Below are 16874 nucleotides of genomic sequence, written 5' to 3' on the forward strand. Positions count from 1 at the left end.
TAGCACCGTATAGGAAGTACAATACTAGATGGATGAAAACCACATCCCCAGAGTCAGAAAAGGCATAGCAGTCTTGATGGTTTTTTTAATCACAATAAACCAAATAATTAAGTCCAAGATCAACTAAAATATCAATCAATAGTGAAGACATCTTCATGTTTTCCAGAAAGTATTTATTCAGGATGTCAAGCAAAACATGGGGAACGCTGGATGGATATGATGCAAGTAGGAAGACAAGTGTAATATTCTAAGAGTTAAAATATGAATATAAAATACATCAGAAATAGTTTGGATGTAGAGTGCTTGCTTTGGAAAAAACAACAACTTTAAATCAAATAAATGATGGTGACATTTCTTCTATCATATGTAATAACTTCACTACATACCCACCATGAAATATTTAGAAGCTTATAAATGTACTTTGAAATATGCTGGTCTCAAGTTAGCAACTTTCTGCAGAGAGAAAGTTGTCTCACATAGCATTGGTATTTTGAGTATGTAAGTGCTGCAGTAATAGGAAAAAAGGAAGAAAAACTAAATGATTTCCAAATATCTCTTAGAGGAACCTGAACTAAACCTTCCATGAATAGTATGGCTGGACTTGAAACAACTTTGCAAAGAGCTGGCAAACATTTGGAATCTTTTCCACACGTGTCCCTATGTCCCCACTAATACTGACTCTTGCCTGGTACTTCAGCCAGAACACCTGAGTCAAGTTTCTGCTCCCTAGACAAAAAGCACGATTTTTTTTGCAACATTTCCTCTGGAGTTATAAGTAGGCTTCCCATTGGCAGGAATTCCCACAATGCCCTGCAATTTCTTCTTTTCTCATGTAACCCAAAAGTTGTTACAATCATTATTTCTCAGAAGACAGCTTTGCTTCTCCCATCACAAAATGGGGAATGATACGTTATTTCTCCCTGTTATTCCCCTTAATTTGAAGGACAGAACAAATGTGGTAAAGGAAAAATGGGAGAGTTGGCATTTTTTTGGTGCCCTCCCATTGCCCCAGGAGAACGCTGGTTAGTTCTGTTGGAGAATGAATACAGCAAGGAGGAGATGTACATATGATGCAAAATGATGCAGAGAGTTTCAGCAGCTGTTTGGGTATATCCTTGGAACAAGCCTCCCCAACTAAACGTCCTTCAAATGTGCCAGCTTTCATGAGAGCTGCTACTGCAACACAAGAGAAGATTTTTGGGACAGCTGTTCCAAAATAATTAGTATTACTAGAAACATGCTGAATAGAGATAATATCACAGCAACAAACAAGAAATTATTTTTTAAAAAATCAGTTGTTGCAATCTTAAGAAGTCCTGATAGGAACAAATTGTAGCATGTTACTTAAATTTTCTGACATTGATGGCCTAATTCTTGAAGAGATACAAGAAACCTTTTTACTCCCTATACCAGGATTCTTTAAGTGAACTTCCAGGTGATTTAACTCTACTGTCCCAAATACTCGGCTTCAAACATTTCCTGATCAATACACTTCTGATCTGAAAGCATTTATCCCATAATGTTTTATATTGCACACAGTTTCACTATCCTTTGTTTTTTTCCCAACCTGATGGGCATATTCTATTTATATTTTTCCAGTACAATGTTATAATAAAATATAGTAAGACAGTTCAAAGGCAGAGGATTTCAGCTGCTTTATATGCCATTGGGCCCCTTACCAAGGCACAAGATGGGAAACTTCACGTGCACAGGCGCACGGAAACATACACACTCACTCACTCACACACACACACACACACACACACACACACAATCCCACAGGATGCTGGATTTTATAATGAACGATTTGCATTGGACACAAAAACATTGGGAGCAGCACAACTGTTATGCAAGTGAATCACATAGTTTATAATTACCTGCCCTGGTGAATAATCTGGCCATATCATTTTGAACTAATTGAAGATTCCAAACAGTTTTGAAAAACAGACCTGCATACAGAACGTTATAACAGCTAAAATGGGATACAGCTAAGGCAAAGGTTGCTACAGCATTATCATGCATTCCTAGGAATATGTGGATTTGGCCATTAGACTTCTCTGTGCAAATATTCTCAATTGGCTGATGCCCACGCTGCAAACCTGCCTATTCCGAAGGAAGCATAAGCTCATTTCAACACAGGTAGCGCTCCTATAATCTGATCTGTGGTTTCAATAACATGAATTCAGTTTTCTGTTGTTTCTCTTACATAAATCCAGCTTTCCGTGCCTTCCTCCAGTCCCTTACTAGACTATGTTTACAGCTTGATTAGCTCCCATGGGAGTGAGATAAAAAGAAGAGCTTTCATCTCAAAATATTGGTGCCATTGAACCCAGCAGAGCCTGTAGCAGTTTCATAAGCATGATGAATACTATGAGAGACTTCGTAAAAATTCAAAAGGGTGCCATATTGCACCAGTGGTTATTGTGCCAGACTTCAGAAGCACCCATTTCTGAAATTATCCATCTATTCTATGATAGCTGTAAAATGGAATCAGATAATATATCTCTGGCCATGACTTTTCTTTTTCAATTGTTGCCTAATACCTAGGTAATATCTCATAAATACTTAATATTTAGACCCTGCTCTAAATACCTGAAAGAAAGTAGTCCAGAGCACATATCAACGTACCCTCTTTAAATGCATGCAGTAGATTGCTTTAAGGAAGTTCAAACGCTGTCATGAAAACTGGCATGATTTCAATGTTTCAGCTTTAATTAGAGGTCAGTACCTTTTGGTAAAGTACAACTCACTGGCTTGGATCAGAAAAGAGCTGCGTTCTGTTTTAAAAAATGAACCAATAATTTTGGTCCAATACATCATTGATAGAGCAAGAAAAGGCAAGAGGGTAGAGAAGTAAGAGAACATTGCCTAGATCAGAGGTCCCCAACCTTTTGGGTACCAGGGACCGGTTCCGTGGAGAGAGGTTTTTCCACAGACCAGAGGGTGCGTGGTTTTGTGTGTTGCTTGCATCCCGCAGATGGGGCTTTCCTTGTTTGTGCAGACCGGTTGCTGTCATGCCGCAGCTTGGTACTGCTTCATGGCCCTGGGGTTGGGGACCCCTGGCCCAGATTGCTCAGGCCCTCAGATGTCTGTAGTGTCAAGCACTGAAGCCTCTTGTCTTCTTGTTGCTGGATACCATTTTCTCTCTCTTTCAACCTTCCCACATTATGGACTTTTCAGTACCACTCATGTCGCATTATAACTATTTATATTTATTCTATATTATAACAACATACTTTAAATAAGACTTTAATAAGACTTAAGCCTTACGTTATGGCATTAAAATAACCCATTTTGTATACATATTACCAAATAAGATAAATGATGTTATTTGCAGAGGCAGGGAAATCTTGTAACCCTTTCCTTCCCCAAACACACACAAAGGTAGCAGTGCTGGTCTGAAAACAAATTCATTGTTGGGAATTATCTTCACTTGAGACAACAAGGTAAAAGGTAAAGGTTCCCCCGCACATGCGTGCTAGTCGTTTCCGACTCTAGGGGCCGGTGCTCATCTCCGTTTCAAAGCCGAAGAGCCAGCGCTTGTCCGAGGACGTCTCCGTGGTCATGTGGCCGGCATGACTAGACGCCAAAGGCGCACAGAATGCTGTTACCTTCCCACCGTAGTGGTCCCTATTTTTCTACTTGCATTTTTTTTACGTGCTTTCGAACTGCTAGGTTGGCAGAAGCTGGGACGAGTAACAGGCGCTCACTCTGCTACGCGGCACTCGGGATTCGACCCGCCAAACTGCCGATCTTCTGATCGACAAGCTCAGCGTCCTAACCCACTGAGCCACTGCGTCCCTTGAGCCAACAAACATGATACCAAAAAGTGTGCATGCTTTCCAATGCTCTTTCTTACGTTAGGTGATACAAATAGAAGCTTTGGAAGAAGAAGCAATTAAGTCCACAAATTAGGTCTGGTACTGTGATATGAATTCTGCAACAATATGAACATATCACGAGCCATGAGCCATGATAATATGAACAAGTAACAAGCTATGAGTCGCATTTATAATTTATACAATACATACATAAATATGCTTATTTTTTTCAACGCAAGAGCGGCAAACCAAGTAAGGGAAGGGAATTAGATATACTCCCGTTCCATTTATAATCCAAAAGCAGAATTCCAAACTAATGACAGAGACCAACAACATAATTGGGAATTTTCACTCACTTGGATCTGGGTTTTATAATTTTTTTAAAAAATAGTGAACGAAAAGTTACTTGTTTGTAAAAACCTTCTCAGGTCTGGTATCCTTCAGGTGCGTTGGGATTACAATTTCAAGGATTCCCAACCATCAGACAGAAGACTGGTTTATATATCTGCTTCATTTCTAGCATCTTTGTATATAAATTTCTGTAACATTATTCTATTCTTTGGGGGGGGGGCTTTAATTTGGATTCCTACCCTGAGAAAAGGGTTAGGGGGCCTCAACAGCCCCTTATAATGTTTTGATTCTATGAACTTTGGAAGTTGCTGCCAGAAGAAAAAACATCTCATTGGATTGGTAAGCCAATATTTTATAATGTGATTTGTTTCATCTGAGTTTAAAGTTATATACGTTGGCCATTATAGTTTTTAAACCATTATCATATTGATTGGGACATAATGGCTGTGAGTGCCATGACATTTCTTCTCTCAAATTGTGCAGAACCCAAATTAATTAATTACTTATTTGCTCCTGCATCGCTTCAAAGATCCAGCTCATGCCCACCCTGATATTATTCTGTAAGGGGGATCAAGCTTTGTTTACCTTGTTTAGATGGGTAGGTGTTAAAGCTTGCTTTATTTTTATGTATTTTCTGGTTTAATGTTTCTGTTGTGAGTTTGGTTTTGGTTTTATAATTGTGATTGTTTTAAGACTACAGGTAATCCTCAATATACAATCCATTTAGTCACTATTCAAGGTTACAATGGTACTGAAAAAAAGTAACTTGTGACTGGCCCTGGTATGTACAACCATCACAACATCCTCATGGTTGCATGATCAAAATCTGGGCGCTTTGCAACCAGTGCACACATATAATGCTTGCAGGGTTTTGGGTTCCTATGGTCATGATTTGTGACCTTCCCGGGGGGTCTTCACACAAGCTAAGTCAATGGGGGAAGCTGGATTCGCTTAATGATTACACTATTTGCTTAACGACTAGGGCATAAAATCAGGGGTGACTAATTGAACAATTGCATCATTTCACAGTGGATGTTCTGGTCCCAATTGTGTTTGCAAGCCAAGAATTACCTGCATGTTACCTGAAGATGAAGATGTCAGGCTAGTAACGAAACATTCAGAAACCAACCCACAAGCTCGGGAGAACAAACCTTCACCCTCATTCTATACCCAAGCTACAGATATTCGCCACTATTGCTAAACTATTTGTATCACATTGTAAACTGCTGGGAATCACCTTGTTTCAGTGATATATTAGCACAGTACATACATAAATGCTACACAGACACACACACACACACAAATATATATATATTTGTTTTCCTATATATATTTGTTTTCCTATATATTCCTATATATTTGTTTTCTGAGGTTTTCGCGGGTGTTCGTATGTGGATCTTTGGTTGATGATGACGGCCTGATGATGACGGATGATGACGGATGGGATTCCGTCGAAACGTCGCCCCTACACCTTTAGTTCTACGCGGGGAAAAACCCGAATAACCAAAGATCCATATATATATATATATATATATATATATATATATATATATATATATATATATATATATATATATATATATATATATATATACACGCCGTGGCTCAGTGGGTTTGGCGGGTCGAATCCCGAGTGCCGCGTAGCAGAGTGAGCGCCTGTTACTCGTCCCAGCTTCTGCCAACCTAGCAGTTCGAAAGCACGTAAAAAATGCAAGTAGAAAAATAGGGACCACTCCGGTGGGAAGGTAACAGTGTTCTGTGCGCCTTTGGCGTCTAGTCATGCCGGCCACATGACCACGGAGACGTCCTCAGACAAGCGCTGGCTCTTCGGCTTTGAAATGGAGATGAGCACCGGCCCCTAGAGTTGGAAACGACTAGCACGCATGTGCGGGGGAACCTTTACCTTTATATATATATATATATATATATATATATATATATATATATATATATATGTATGTATGTATGTATGTATGTATGTATGTATGTATGTATGTATGTATGTATGTGTGTGTGTGTGTGTGTAAAATGCATGTATATATATATATATTTCACTGTTTTTCTGAAGAACAAGTGGAAAGAAAAAAATTCAGGTACATACATGCACCAATGATACTGAATGCTTCAGCTTATGTGCATGAGGCCTGGTGTTGCCTAGTTTGGTAATGAAACATTTGCAAGAAAAACCAAACCAAGAACCACACCACCTTGCCATGGTTTTGTTTACATTTATTACTTGTTAACCTAGTCAATTCTGTATAAACAAATATAATTGTTATCATTATTTCCTTTGTTAGTGTGAGTAGAATAAGGTAAATATATCAAGCAGGTGGTTTGGGGTAACACAAATGGCAACATGTTATTGGTTATTTAGTTTGGGTAATGAAATGTCTGCAAAACAACCCCAAAAACAAACAAACAAACAAAAAACAACCAAGCTCAGAGAGCACCAAGGACCCCTTTGTATAATATATTTACTGTCAGGAAAGCTAAAGTGGTTAGATATCTAAATAAATATTGATGTTATCAAAATTTATTCTGGACTTGGAACTTTCCTACTGTATCTCTGTGAGATTATTTTTTTTTAGAAAAAATTTGTTTTAAAAAAGAAAGAAAAAATATAGAAAGGTCCATACTACCTAGTTCCTCTATGGTTAAAATATAGGCTTTAGGGTTTTGTTTTAAGAACTTCCAAAGAGAATATTTATCTGCCACTTATAGCAGAATGCATTTTTTTTCAGAATTCCAAAATAAGCGTGTATGTGTATGCATGCCTACATTATGTTCACTAAAATTTATGCCAGTGCAAATTAAGTCTGCCAGGTATTCCTTTTTTTTAAAAAAAAAAAGTTATTTTATTTATTTATTTATTTAAATTGAATGGCCAGGTATTCCTTTTTTTAAAAAAAGTTTTTTATTATTTATTTATTTATTTAAATTGAATGGCCACTCTCAGTGACTCTTCCATAATAATAATAATAATAATAATAATAATAATAATAATAATAATAATAATAATAATAATAATAATAATATAAAGTTGGAAGGGACCTTGGAGGTCATCTAGTCCAACCCCCTGCTCAGGCAGGAAACCCTATACCATTTCAGGCAAATGGCTGTCCAGTCTCTTCTTAAAAACCTCCAGTGTTGGAGCATTCACCACCTCTGGAGGCAGGTTGTTCCATTGGTTAATTGTTCTAACTGTCAGGAAGTTTCTCCTTAGTTCTAGGTTGCTTCTCTCCTTGACTAGTTTCCATCCGTTGCTTCTTGTCCTGCTTTCAGGTGCTTTGGAGAATAGCTTGACTCCCTCTTCTTTGTGGCAACCCCTGAGATACTGGAACACTGCTATCATGTCACCCCTCACCCTTCTCTTCATTAAACTACACATACCCAATTCCAGCAACCGTTCCCTATATGTTTTAGCCTCCAGTCCCCCAATCATCTTTGTTGCTCTTCTCTGTACCCGTTCTAGAGTCTCGACATCTTTTTTACATCGTGGTGACCAAAACTGGATGCAGTATTCCAGGTGTGGCCTTAGCAAAGCATTGTAAAGTGGTATTAGTACTTCACTTGATCTTGATTCTATCCCTCTGTTAATGCAGCCTAGCACTGTGTTGGCTTTTTTGGCAGCTGCAGCACACTGCTGGCTCATATTGAAGTGATTGTCTACTAGGACTCCGAGGTCCCTCTCACAGTTACTACTATTGAGCAAGGTACCACCTATACTATACCTGTGCATTTGATTTTTCCTGCCTAAATGTAGAACCTTACTTTTTTCACCATTGAATTTCATTTTGTTAGAGAGCGCCCAGTGTTCGAGTCTGTCCAGATCCTCCTGTATTTTAAGCCTATCTTCTGGAGTATTGGCTATTCCTGCCAGCTTGGTGTCGTCTGCAAATTTGATGAGTTCCCCATCTATCCCCTCATCCAAGTCGTTAATGAAGATATTGAAGAGCACTGGGCCTGGAACAGAGCCCTGGGGCACCCCACTACACACTTCCTTCCATGTAGATGCAGTTCCATTGAGGACCACACGCTGAGTACGGCCTGTCAGCCACCTACGAATCCATCTGATGGTGATGCTATCTAACCCACATTTTTCTATCTTATCAAGTAGTAGGTTGTGATCTACTTTATCAAATGCCTTACTGAAGTCCAAGTAAATTATATCTACAGCATTCCTCTGGTCCACTAATTTTGTCACTTGGTCAAAGAATGTAATAAGATTTGTCTGGCATGATCTGTTTTTGACAAACCCATGTTGACTTTTAGTGATGACTTTGTTCGCATCAAGGTGTTCGCTGATTTGTTGTTTGATTATCTTTTCCAGAATCTTCCCAGGTAATGAGGTCAGGCTGATAGGTCTGTAGTTTCCTGGATCTATTTTTTCCCCTTTTTTGAAGATGGGAACTACATCAGCTCTCTTCCAGTCCTCTGGTAGTTCCCCAGTGCTCCAGGATCTTTGAAAAATATAGTTCAGTGGTTCTGAGATCACGTCTGCCAGTTCCTTGAGAACCTTGGGGTGTAATCCATCTGGGCCTGGTGATTTGAACTCGTCTAGGCCGGACAGGTGCTCACTTACCATTTTCTTGCCTATCTTAACTTGTGTTTTTATTCTGTTTTTTATGGCACTATTTTTGATAGGTCGGTCTGTTTTTTCCCTTTCCCTTAATGTTAATAGGATGAGACACTCAAGATTGTTGGCTATTGGTGCAACTGTGAGAATTTCAGATGGCACCTGAACTAGGTCAAAATTGATATTTACTACCCTAGTTTATTACTAAGGGCCAGAATCTAGTTTCAGAACCAAGATATGCAACTTGTTCAGAAATACCCTTTAACTACAGTATATTTCAGCTGAGTAATTCTAGCACTAAGTTCATCATAATGCATAGGAATTGGAGAAATTCAACACTTAAATGGTACTGCCTGAAGAAAAGATACTGACTTAGGATAGCAGAAATCTCAAGACAACTGTGAATCTGTTAATAAAAGCAGTTGAAGTGATTGTGAAAAAATTAGAAGAGATATACAGCACTTGCAGGAACTTGTGGTTTTCCAGATTAAAACTCCCAAGTGTTTAGCCAAGATGGTTAATAATAGGAATGTTGGCATAGGTCAGTGATGCCAAACCTTTTAGAGATCAAGTACCCAAAAACCGCCCCCGCTCTGCCCCGCCCGCTCTGCCCCCGCTCGCCTGCAGGACCACCCACCGCCTCAATGTCCTGCTGCAGCAGCAGATTGCCCAGGCAGCCCAGCAGCACCATAGCGGTCAGGCCCTCAGCCCACGCCCCACAGCATCATCTGCGCATGACAGGGTGTGAAGGTGGAGTCTTGTCCGTGCTGCCCATCTGCTGTGTCCTTGGCTGTGCTGCTCTACGTGGGCCACGCTTGGGGGCGACTCTCCTCCGGGGTGCTGCTGGTGAGGAGGGGGCCACAGGGAGAGGCGAGGCTGGGGCAATGGCGCATGTGCCCACAGCGAGGGCTCTGAGTGCTGCCTCTGGCACGTGTGCCATAGGTTCGCCACCACAGGCATAGGTATTCTCAGATAACCAGGGTGATAAAAAGTGACGACAATTTAGTGAATGAATTCCTCTTCTATAATAAACCATGAAGTATCTTAGAGGAAGAAACTTCACAATATCTTGAATACTTAAAGAATGCTAATTTTGGGTTTCTGATTTTTTCCCCTGTACCTTTCAATCAGTTTTGACTCCTGGCAACTGCCTAGATAAGTCACTGCATTTTTCTTGGCAAGCTTTTTCAGAAGTGGCTCCCTCTGAAGGCTGAGGGAGAGTGACTGGTCCAAGGTCAGACAGCGCGCTTTGTGATTCAGACTGGACTAGAACTCGTAGCCTATTGCGTTTGTAGACTAGTGCCTTAACCACTACATCAAAATGGCTCTCCTTTCCATCTTACTTCTAATAAAGTTAAAATACAGGAACTCTCTCTCTCTCTCTCTCTCTCTCTCTCTCTGTGTGTGTGTGTGTGTGTGTGTGTGTATAAAATGTAGTTATTTACCATGCACTCATGCTATGCAAAAAGAGCTAGGTCAGTACTCTAAGCCTGCCCACAGAATTCTGTATTCATATTTTATTAGACAGATAGCAACATAAACTATGATATCCATTTTGGAAGGTCTGAGGAAAATAATAGATAGTAACATAATTAGTGTCTCCTGAATTAAATAAATGAGTGATGGTTTTTGAGCCTTTAGCCATTTTAGAACTCCGAATTTAAAACCTATTATTATTTGAATAAAATAATCACAAAGAATGGGGAGCATATAGTTGAAATTTACAGTCTCCACTTTAATTGACTAATTACTAATTGTACCATCAGACATAACTGTATAACCTTTGAAGGTTGCTCGTTCCTACAGGAAGATATATATTAGAATTATGAAGCTATCACTGGAGCTTCTCCTTTAATTAGACATACTAAGAATTAGACAACCTTTTAATTTTATTTTAAAGTTTATTAAAGCCCAAACTGCTTCATTCAGATGCATCAACTCAAAAAAGGAAGGGAGAGCAAGGTCTGCTGTTTTTCCAAACACTTGCTACTCCAGGTTGAGTAATCCCTTCAAAAGGACTGCAAGATACATTCATTTCCCAATACTTTGTAAATCAAATTGAATACCATCTCAGGTGGAACATTTGCCAGCCAGCTAAAACCATTACTCATTTGACTTACTGTCTGCAAGATCAAAAATGTTTCTTTCTACAGACATTTTTAAAGAAACATTCCAGATGAGCACACTGTTATGGCATGGAACAAGAAGGTAAAAGGAAAAAAATTAAGAAAGAGTAAAATTCATTAGGGCGATATCTAAACAACTAAATTAACATTTTCCCCCAAAAAATATTAATTCATTTTGCGTTGCAAAATATAGATTTAATATAGGTTACTTTTTTTGGCTAAACAACTTTACCCTTACACTTCCATCTGTTTAACTGCTTATTGTGACATCCAGTATATTTTTTGCCCTTAATGTTTTCAGGTTTCAGCTTTTCCAAAATTCAGAGCTGTAAAATCAATTGGTGGAGCAGTGGGCTAATGCCTCCTTAAGTAACACCAGCTGCCTGTAATTAGTGCAGGTTCGCATCCCACCAGGCTCAAGGTTGACTCAGCCTTCCATCCTTCCGAGGTAGGTAAAATGAGGACCCAGATTGTTGGGAGCAATAAGCTGACTTTGTAATAATGCCGCTTGGTGTGTGTGTGTGAAAGCCCTAATAAGCAGGCATATACATAGAATGAAGGCTACTGCTAAGCTTGTAAGCCGCCCTGAGTCTTCGGAGAAGGGCGGGATATAAATGGAATTAAAATAAAATAAAAATTGGGTTAGGAAGCCTGTAACTCTGAATTGCTACACATGGGCAGAATATATGAAATACATACACTGGATCAGATGTTCAAAGCTGTTTAAGGGCAGGAAGTCAATTTAATAGAAACTGTTATGAGAAAGTGGAGAGATTTCATGAAGTCAGAAATCTGTGTATGCATCCTTGTGTTAAACAGAGCCTGCCTTTAGAACTACAGTAGATAGTCAGTTTTCCTAAGCTTCCCTTGTTGATACTTATAATTCCTTCAGGAAGTTACTTTATTTGGACTTTTCATTAGCTCAGCTGCTTCCCTCTACTAAGAAAGGTAAATTCAGAAATAACCCAAATACCTCATTAAAACAATGCACAATCATCTTTAGCTCACTCTTTTATAAACATTCATAAATATAACAAATAAATAAATGCTATACATTATAGGAAGAAAATTCTTAAATCAGGAATATTCGATGCTACACAATGGCAAGAGGTCCTTCAAATGGTTGTTGCTCAATATTCCTATCCCTGAAGTAAACACACCTTAAAAATCAATCACGGGGTAAAGGAAATATTCTAGGCCACTAAGAGGACAGAAAATTCTATTTCTGAATCAGAAGATCATACATAATGGAGCGGGTCCAGATTTTGCAAGAAGTAAATCTGATAAAGTCACTCCAAATACAGCAGGTGTTTCTCAGATTTTCTCCATAAATGCCCTTTCTTTATATAATATATGAAACAAATGTCTGGTCTGTTAAAAATATGACAAACTTTATTCCATAGCCTAGTCTCCATAAAAAAATTTGCAGTAATTATACTGTATATGTGTGTATTAAGAATTTCTCTTAAATCAATCAAAAATAAGATTTACTTTTAATTTTGTATGGGGTTTGTTTTATATTGTATTTCTCCACATGAGTCACTGAAATATGTTTTAGGTGGATACAAATATATTTAATAATTAAAAACTTTCCAGCTACTTTCTTCAATCTGCTTAAACAATTTGTTGGGAGTGGATTTTTACAGATTTCTTTGTTTCTTATGGGTGCACCTGATTGGTAGATTCCCTTTCCTCTGTTCATCATCTTCTATATACAACAAAGAGTTTTGAAAATGTGTTCTCCAATCTTGTTTCCTTTAGAATTTTGGGTTTACTAGTTTCACACATTCACCCATCATGGTCAGTGGTTTGAAATTATGGAAGCTTTCAACCAAGACACCTGGAAAGTCACAGCTTGAAAAACCCTGGCAATAAAAGATCTTGTGCCTACGAACTCCGCCTCCCCCCACCCCCCACCCCCAGTTCACACTCCTTGTACCTTGTTTCTGTTATGGAAATACACTGTAAGATTATCTGGAACAAGCTAGGAAAAAAGTAACTTATTTTCATTCATATTAATTTGCAGCCTTAAATTTGTCTAAGATCTGTCGTAAATGTGCAGATAACATTTTCTGGCTACACAGTTTACTCAGGAGGAGAGATGTTCTGTTGTACTGATGCACAGTAAAGGCACCCATACATTCCTTTTACATCATAAAAATTAAAACCTCCATGAAGGCCAGCAAGCTTGCTTTTGTAGCTTGGATTATGGTGGGCAACAGTAGCTTAGAAATTTGCTAAGTGTTGGGCTCCTTAAGCTCAGCTCCCCAATATTTCAGTCACTATCACGGGCCTCTTACACATTTTATCCACCAATAATACCAATTATCTAGAGAACTTGATGCAGAACACAACTTAAGTTGGATTGGTATTTCTTTGCATATACAAATAATCAATTCTATCAATTGTTGAATTGTTCAGTACGTCATGAGAAAACAATGCATGTCAAGGGAGGAAGTGGTTTGCAGACATATAGCTGTATGCATAAGGGCATTTAATGAATGTCCTTTAATACAGAGGTCCCCAAACTTTTGGGCACCAGGAACAGGTTCCATGGAGAGAGGTTTTTCCGCAGGTGCGTGGTTTTGTGTGCTGCCTGCATTCCATGGATGGGGCTTTGCTTGTTTGTGTGGACCAGTTGCTGGCATGCCGTGGCCTGGTACTGGTCCACAGCCCGGGGGTTGGGGACCTGTCCTAATGAATGTGGGAAGGTTGGGGAGACACCTGTCATATCCATAAGTGTTCAGTGCTCTATGCATCCATGGGGGAATAGGTTTTAAAAAGTCAATTTAGTGATCCCACCTATATGACCAAAGCCTCATCCATTTTGTACATGCATCATCACACACACACATACAGGGCTCTAGAGCAGTTAACAGTCACAACTGTAGACTTTTTGACACCCTCGACCCTGTCCCACCCACAGATGCCACTGCTTGTTGCCCATCTATCATCCATGGATGTTCCTGCAATGCTGCACTTTGCAGTCAGAGGCACAAAGATGTTCCAGAGTGCCTGACATTCTGACATTATTTGCAACTCTTTCAAGAGTTATGTCTTTTCCCTTGATTGTGTAGCTGCCCTCTGAACTCCTGCATGCTCTGAAGTAGCTATTGGACTTTAAATCCAAACTGCTGAACAGCTCAAGAGATACTGAACAACTAAGAAGGAACTCATGTTCACTGCATAATGGATATTTTCTACCACTTTTGCTTTTCTTAATTTTATATTATACAGTAGCTGAACTCGGACACTGTCTTCTGGGTTCATTTCTTGGCCATAAGTCAAAAACATAGAACTACTGCAATCTGAACTCTGGAAAAGCTCCTTTTCTCTTCTCAAATATATCTATAATGTCACCAGATTAAATGTGTGATTTTTGAATGTGTTATAACTAGAACAAAGACTGATATCAACTATCCATCTGCTATGTGCTTAGCAGAGATAACAAGGGTAAATGTCTATGAAAGAAAATAGAAAGTCATTTTGTCTAGGGATTGTATCTTTGAGAGGAAGCTATTCCTAACCAAGCACATTATCTGAAGTTAATTTCCTTCAGATTCTTAATCTGAAGTTAATTCCTTTCAGAATAAATACTTTTGCAGCAAAAATGTAATGTTACTTAATATTTCTCCAAATGTTTCTATGTGTAGAAGAGACCAGAGGATATTTGGGGTGGGGAGTGTAGGCACAGAATAAATATATATTATGTATAAAATGTATTGGCCACCTATCTTACCTCAGGATAACTCTGGGTGGTTTACAATCATAAAAAAACAAATGATTGACTGGAACCACAATTCCCAGAATTCCAAACAGAAGGGGTCAAAACAGGTCTCCTTGGAATTCTGTGACCTTTAACCCCAACAACTTAGAAGCTTTGAGAACACTAATGTAAACAAGGAAGCAAGTAAACAGACAAGTATAATATGGCATGATAGGACATCTAAATTTATAATCTCTTATTTGTCCAAACAACCCCCAATCACAACTTCAAACCAGGGTATATTCTTGATCCATAAATAGTAGCACAGCTAACCATAATAAATCATGACCTCACATTTGTGCATCACGCAAAGTTACGCCTGCCTGGTTTCCTCATTCTGATGGTACAAAGAATGGTGGAAATAATCACCATGCTCATTCGTGTCCTAATATAAATACTCTTTTTGGCTTATTGTTAAATGTGGCCATTATTTCATTAGGTTATTTGGTCTATGCTGGATTACTAATGCCATTTACTCATAAAGTACGTAATCTGTTTACATTGCAATGAGTAAAAAGCATTAATCAAAAAGTGCTTTAAAAAATATACTGGGTCCTTTTCATTCATCCATTGACGGGTTATGGGGCAGCAGGGCAGGGAAAGAATTTACTTCAAAGAAGACTAGGAAAGTTGTGAATACAGCCTTCAGCGAGTGAAAGAAATCTCAGGCAAATAGGTTTTAAAATCAGGGAAACCTGAAGGTGACTCTATATGGGCCAACAGCATGTGAGAAGTGCCAATTCTCCACCCCAAGAAAGGTCCACATCCAGACTTCGAAATAAGCATGTGGAGGTCAGATACAGGGCCAAGAAACAAAAGCTCTTTGAGCATTCAGGGCAAGGGTGAACAAACTGAAACATACCTGGCAAACTAATGTAAGAAAAGAGAAATATACAGGACAGAAAATTGGTAAGGTTTCCGTACACAGCGCTGGGTGTAAGGTACAATCCTCAAGAATCGCAGTTTAATGGCACAAAAAGAAGACGGGCAAGATTCTAGAGGACTTCAACCTCAATTCTTTCCAACCTGCACAAACATTGGGGGGGGGGGGGGCGGGGGGGGCGGGAAGAGGAAACCTTGCCTTCAATTCTTGGCAAATTCCAATTCAACAGAGCCCTTAATGGGGGAAAACTCCAGAGTGAGTTTCATTTCATTTCATTTCATTTCATTTCATTTATTATATTTGTATACCGCCCTTCTCCCCGAAGGACTCAGGGCGGTGAACAGGGCACATAAAAAAATACAGAATACAAAAATGAAAAAAGAATTAAATAAGAGCCCGAGCTAAAAAACAGTAGAGTAATTAAAAAATCCCCAATAAAAACCCCAGCACATCCCCCATCAGGCCAGGCCGGCTTTGGTGTCTAGCTTCCAGATTTCCCAAACACAGCCCTCCACGGTTGGGGAATTTCTGGGGGCTCAAGCTGAGAAGTATCCTCAAGTGAAGCCTGCCGCTCCAGGCGAGCCCGGCTGGAGGAATTGTACGAAGTGGGTCAAAGGCGGCTTCCCTCCAAGGCGCGCTTTACCAACGCTTTCGCCAGCTGGACGCCCTGAGGTGATTTTGGTTTGTTGTTTTTTGCCGGTGGCGGGATGGCTCCAAGGGAAATGAAGGACCGGGAGGAGCTGGGTTGGTGTGGGGGGGGGGGAAAGAGCTGAAGAGCCCCTTGGCTTTCCCAGCACAGCCTCGCTCCGCGCTCTCACCTGCTGACGCTGGCTGCGGTTGCCCGGCGGCGCTTCGGGATCGCTGCTTCGCAGCACCGTGATGTGCAAGGTAAGCAGGAGGAGCCCCAGCAGCAGCAGCAGCTCGGCCGCTAGACGCACCATCCTCCTGCAGAGGACGGCTTTAGGGCTCCGCGGCGGCGCCGGCGGCAATTGAGCAGCAGGAGGAAGAGGAGGAGGAAGAACAGCAAGAGCAGCGACCCCCGCCGCCGCTGCTGCCGCCGCCGGCCCGGCCGCTAAGGAGTCGAGAGCAGGAGTTCCCGCGCCAGGAGAGCCGCTCTCGGGATCGACTGGGCCAGCAGGAAAGGAAGCGTTGTCGCAGGCAGCGCCGCCGCCGCCGCGCCACCGCCGCCACCACGGCGGAGCCACTTCGGGATGAGAGGAGGTCTCCGAGCCGGCGGAGAAAGAGGACTGAGGACGCTCGTCCGACGGCGGCGGCGGCGGGTCGGGCTGCAGGGGTCGCTGCTGCTGCGCTTGCAGCCCGCCGCTCGCATGGGGTCTTGCCCGCCTGCAAA

The 16874-nt window shown here is 40.5% G+C and overlaps 1 protein-coding gene across 1 annotated transcript in view; it reads right to left on the reverse strand.

The window, feature by feature from the left end:
* ISM1 (isthmin 1) overlaps positions 1-16523 on the reverse strand; it is a 41411-nt gene extending 24888 nt beyond the window's left edge. The window contains exon 1 of the mRNA XM_081313044.1: positions 16342-16523. Within this exon, the coding sequence (XP_081169170.1) occupies positions 16342-16464 (123 nt within the window). The 5' untranslated portion in view covers positions 16465-16523. The remainder of the gene's footprint in view (positions 1-16341) is intronic.
* Positions 16524-16874: the final 351 nt, after the last annotated feature.

The sequence above is a fragment of the Vipera berus genome (assembly GCF_964194415.1).
Source record: "Vipera berus genome assembly, chromosome: 1".
Classification (NCBI taxonomy): domain Eukaryota; kingdom Metazoa; phylum Chordata; class Lepidosauria; order Squamata; family Viperidae; genus Vipera; species Vipera berus.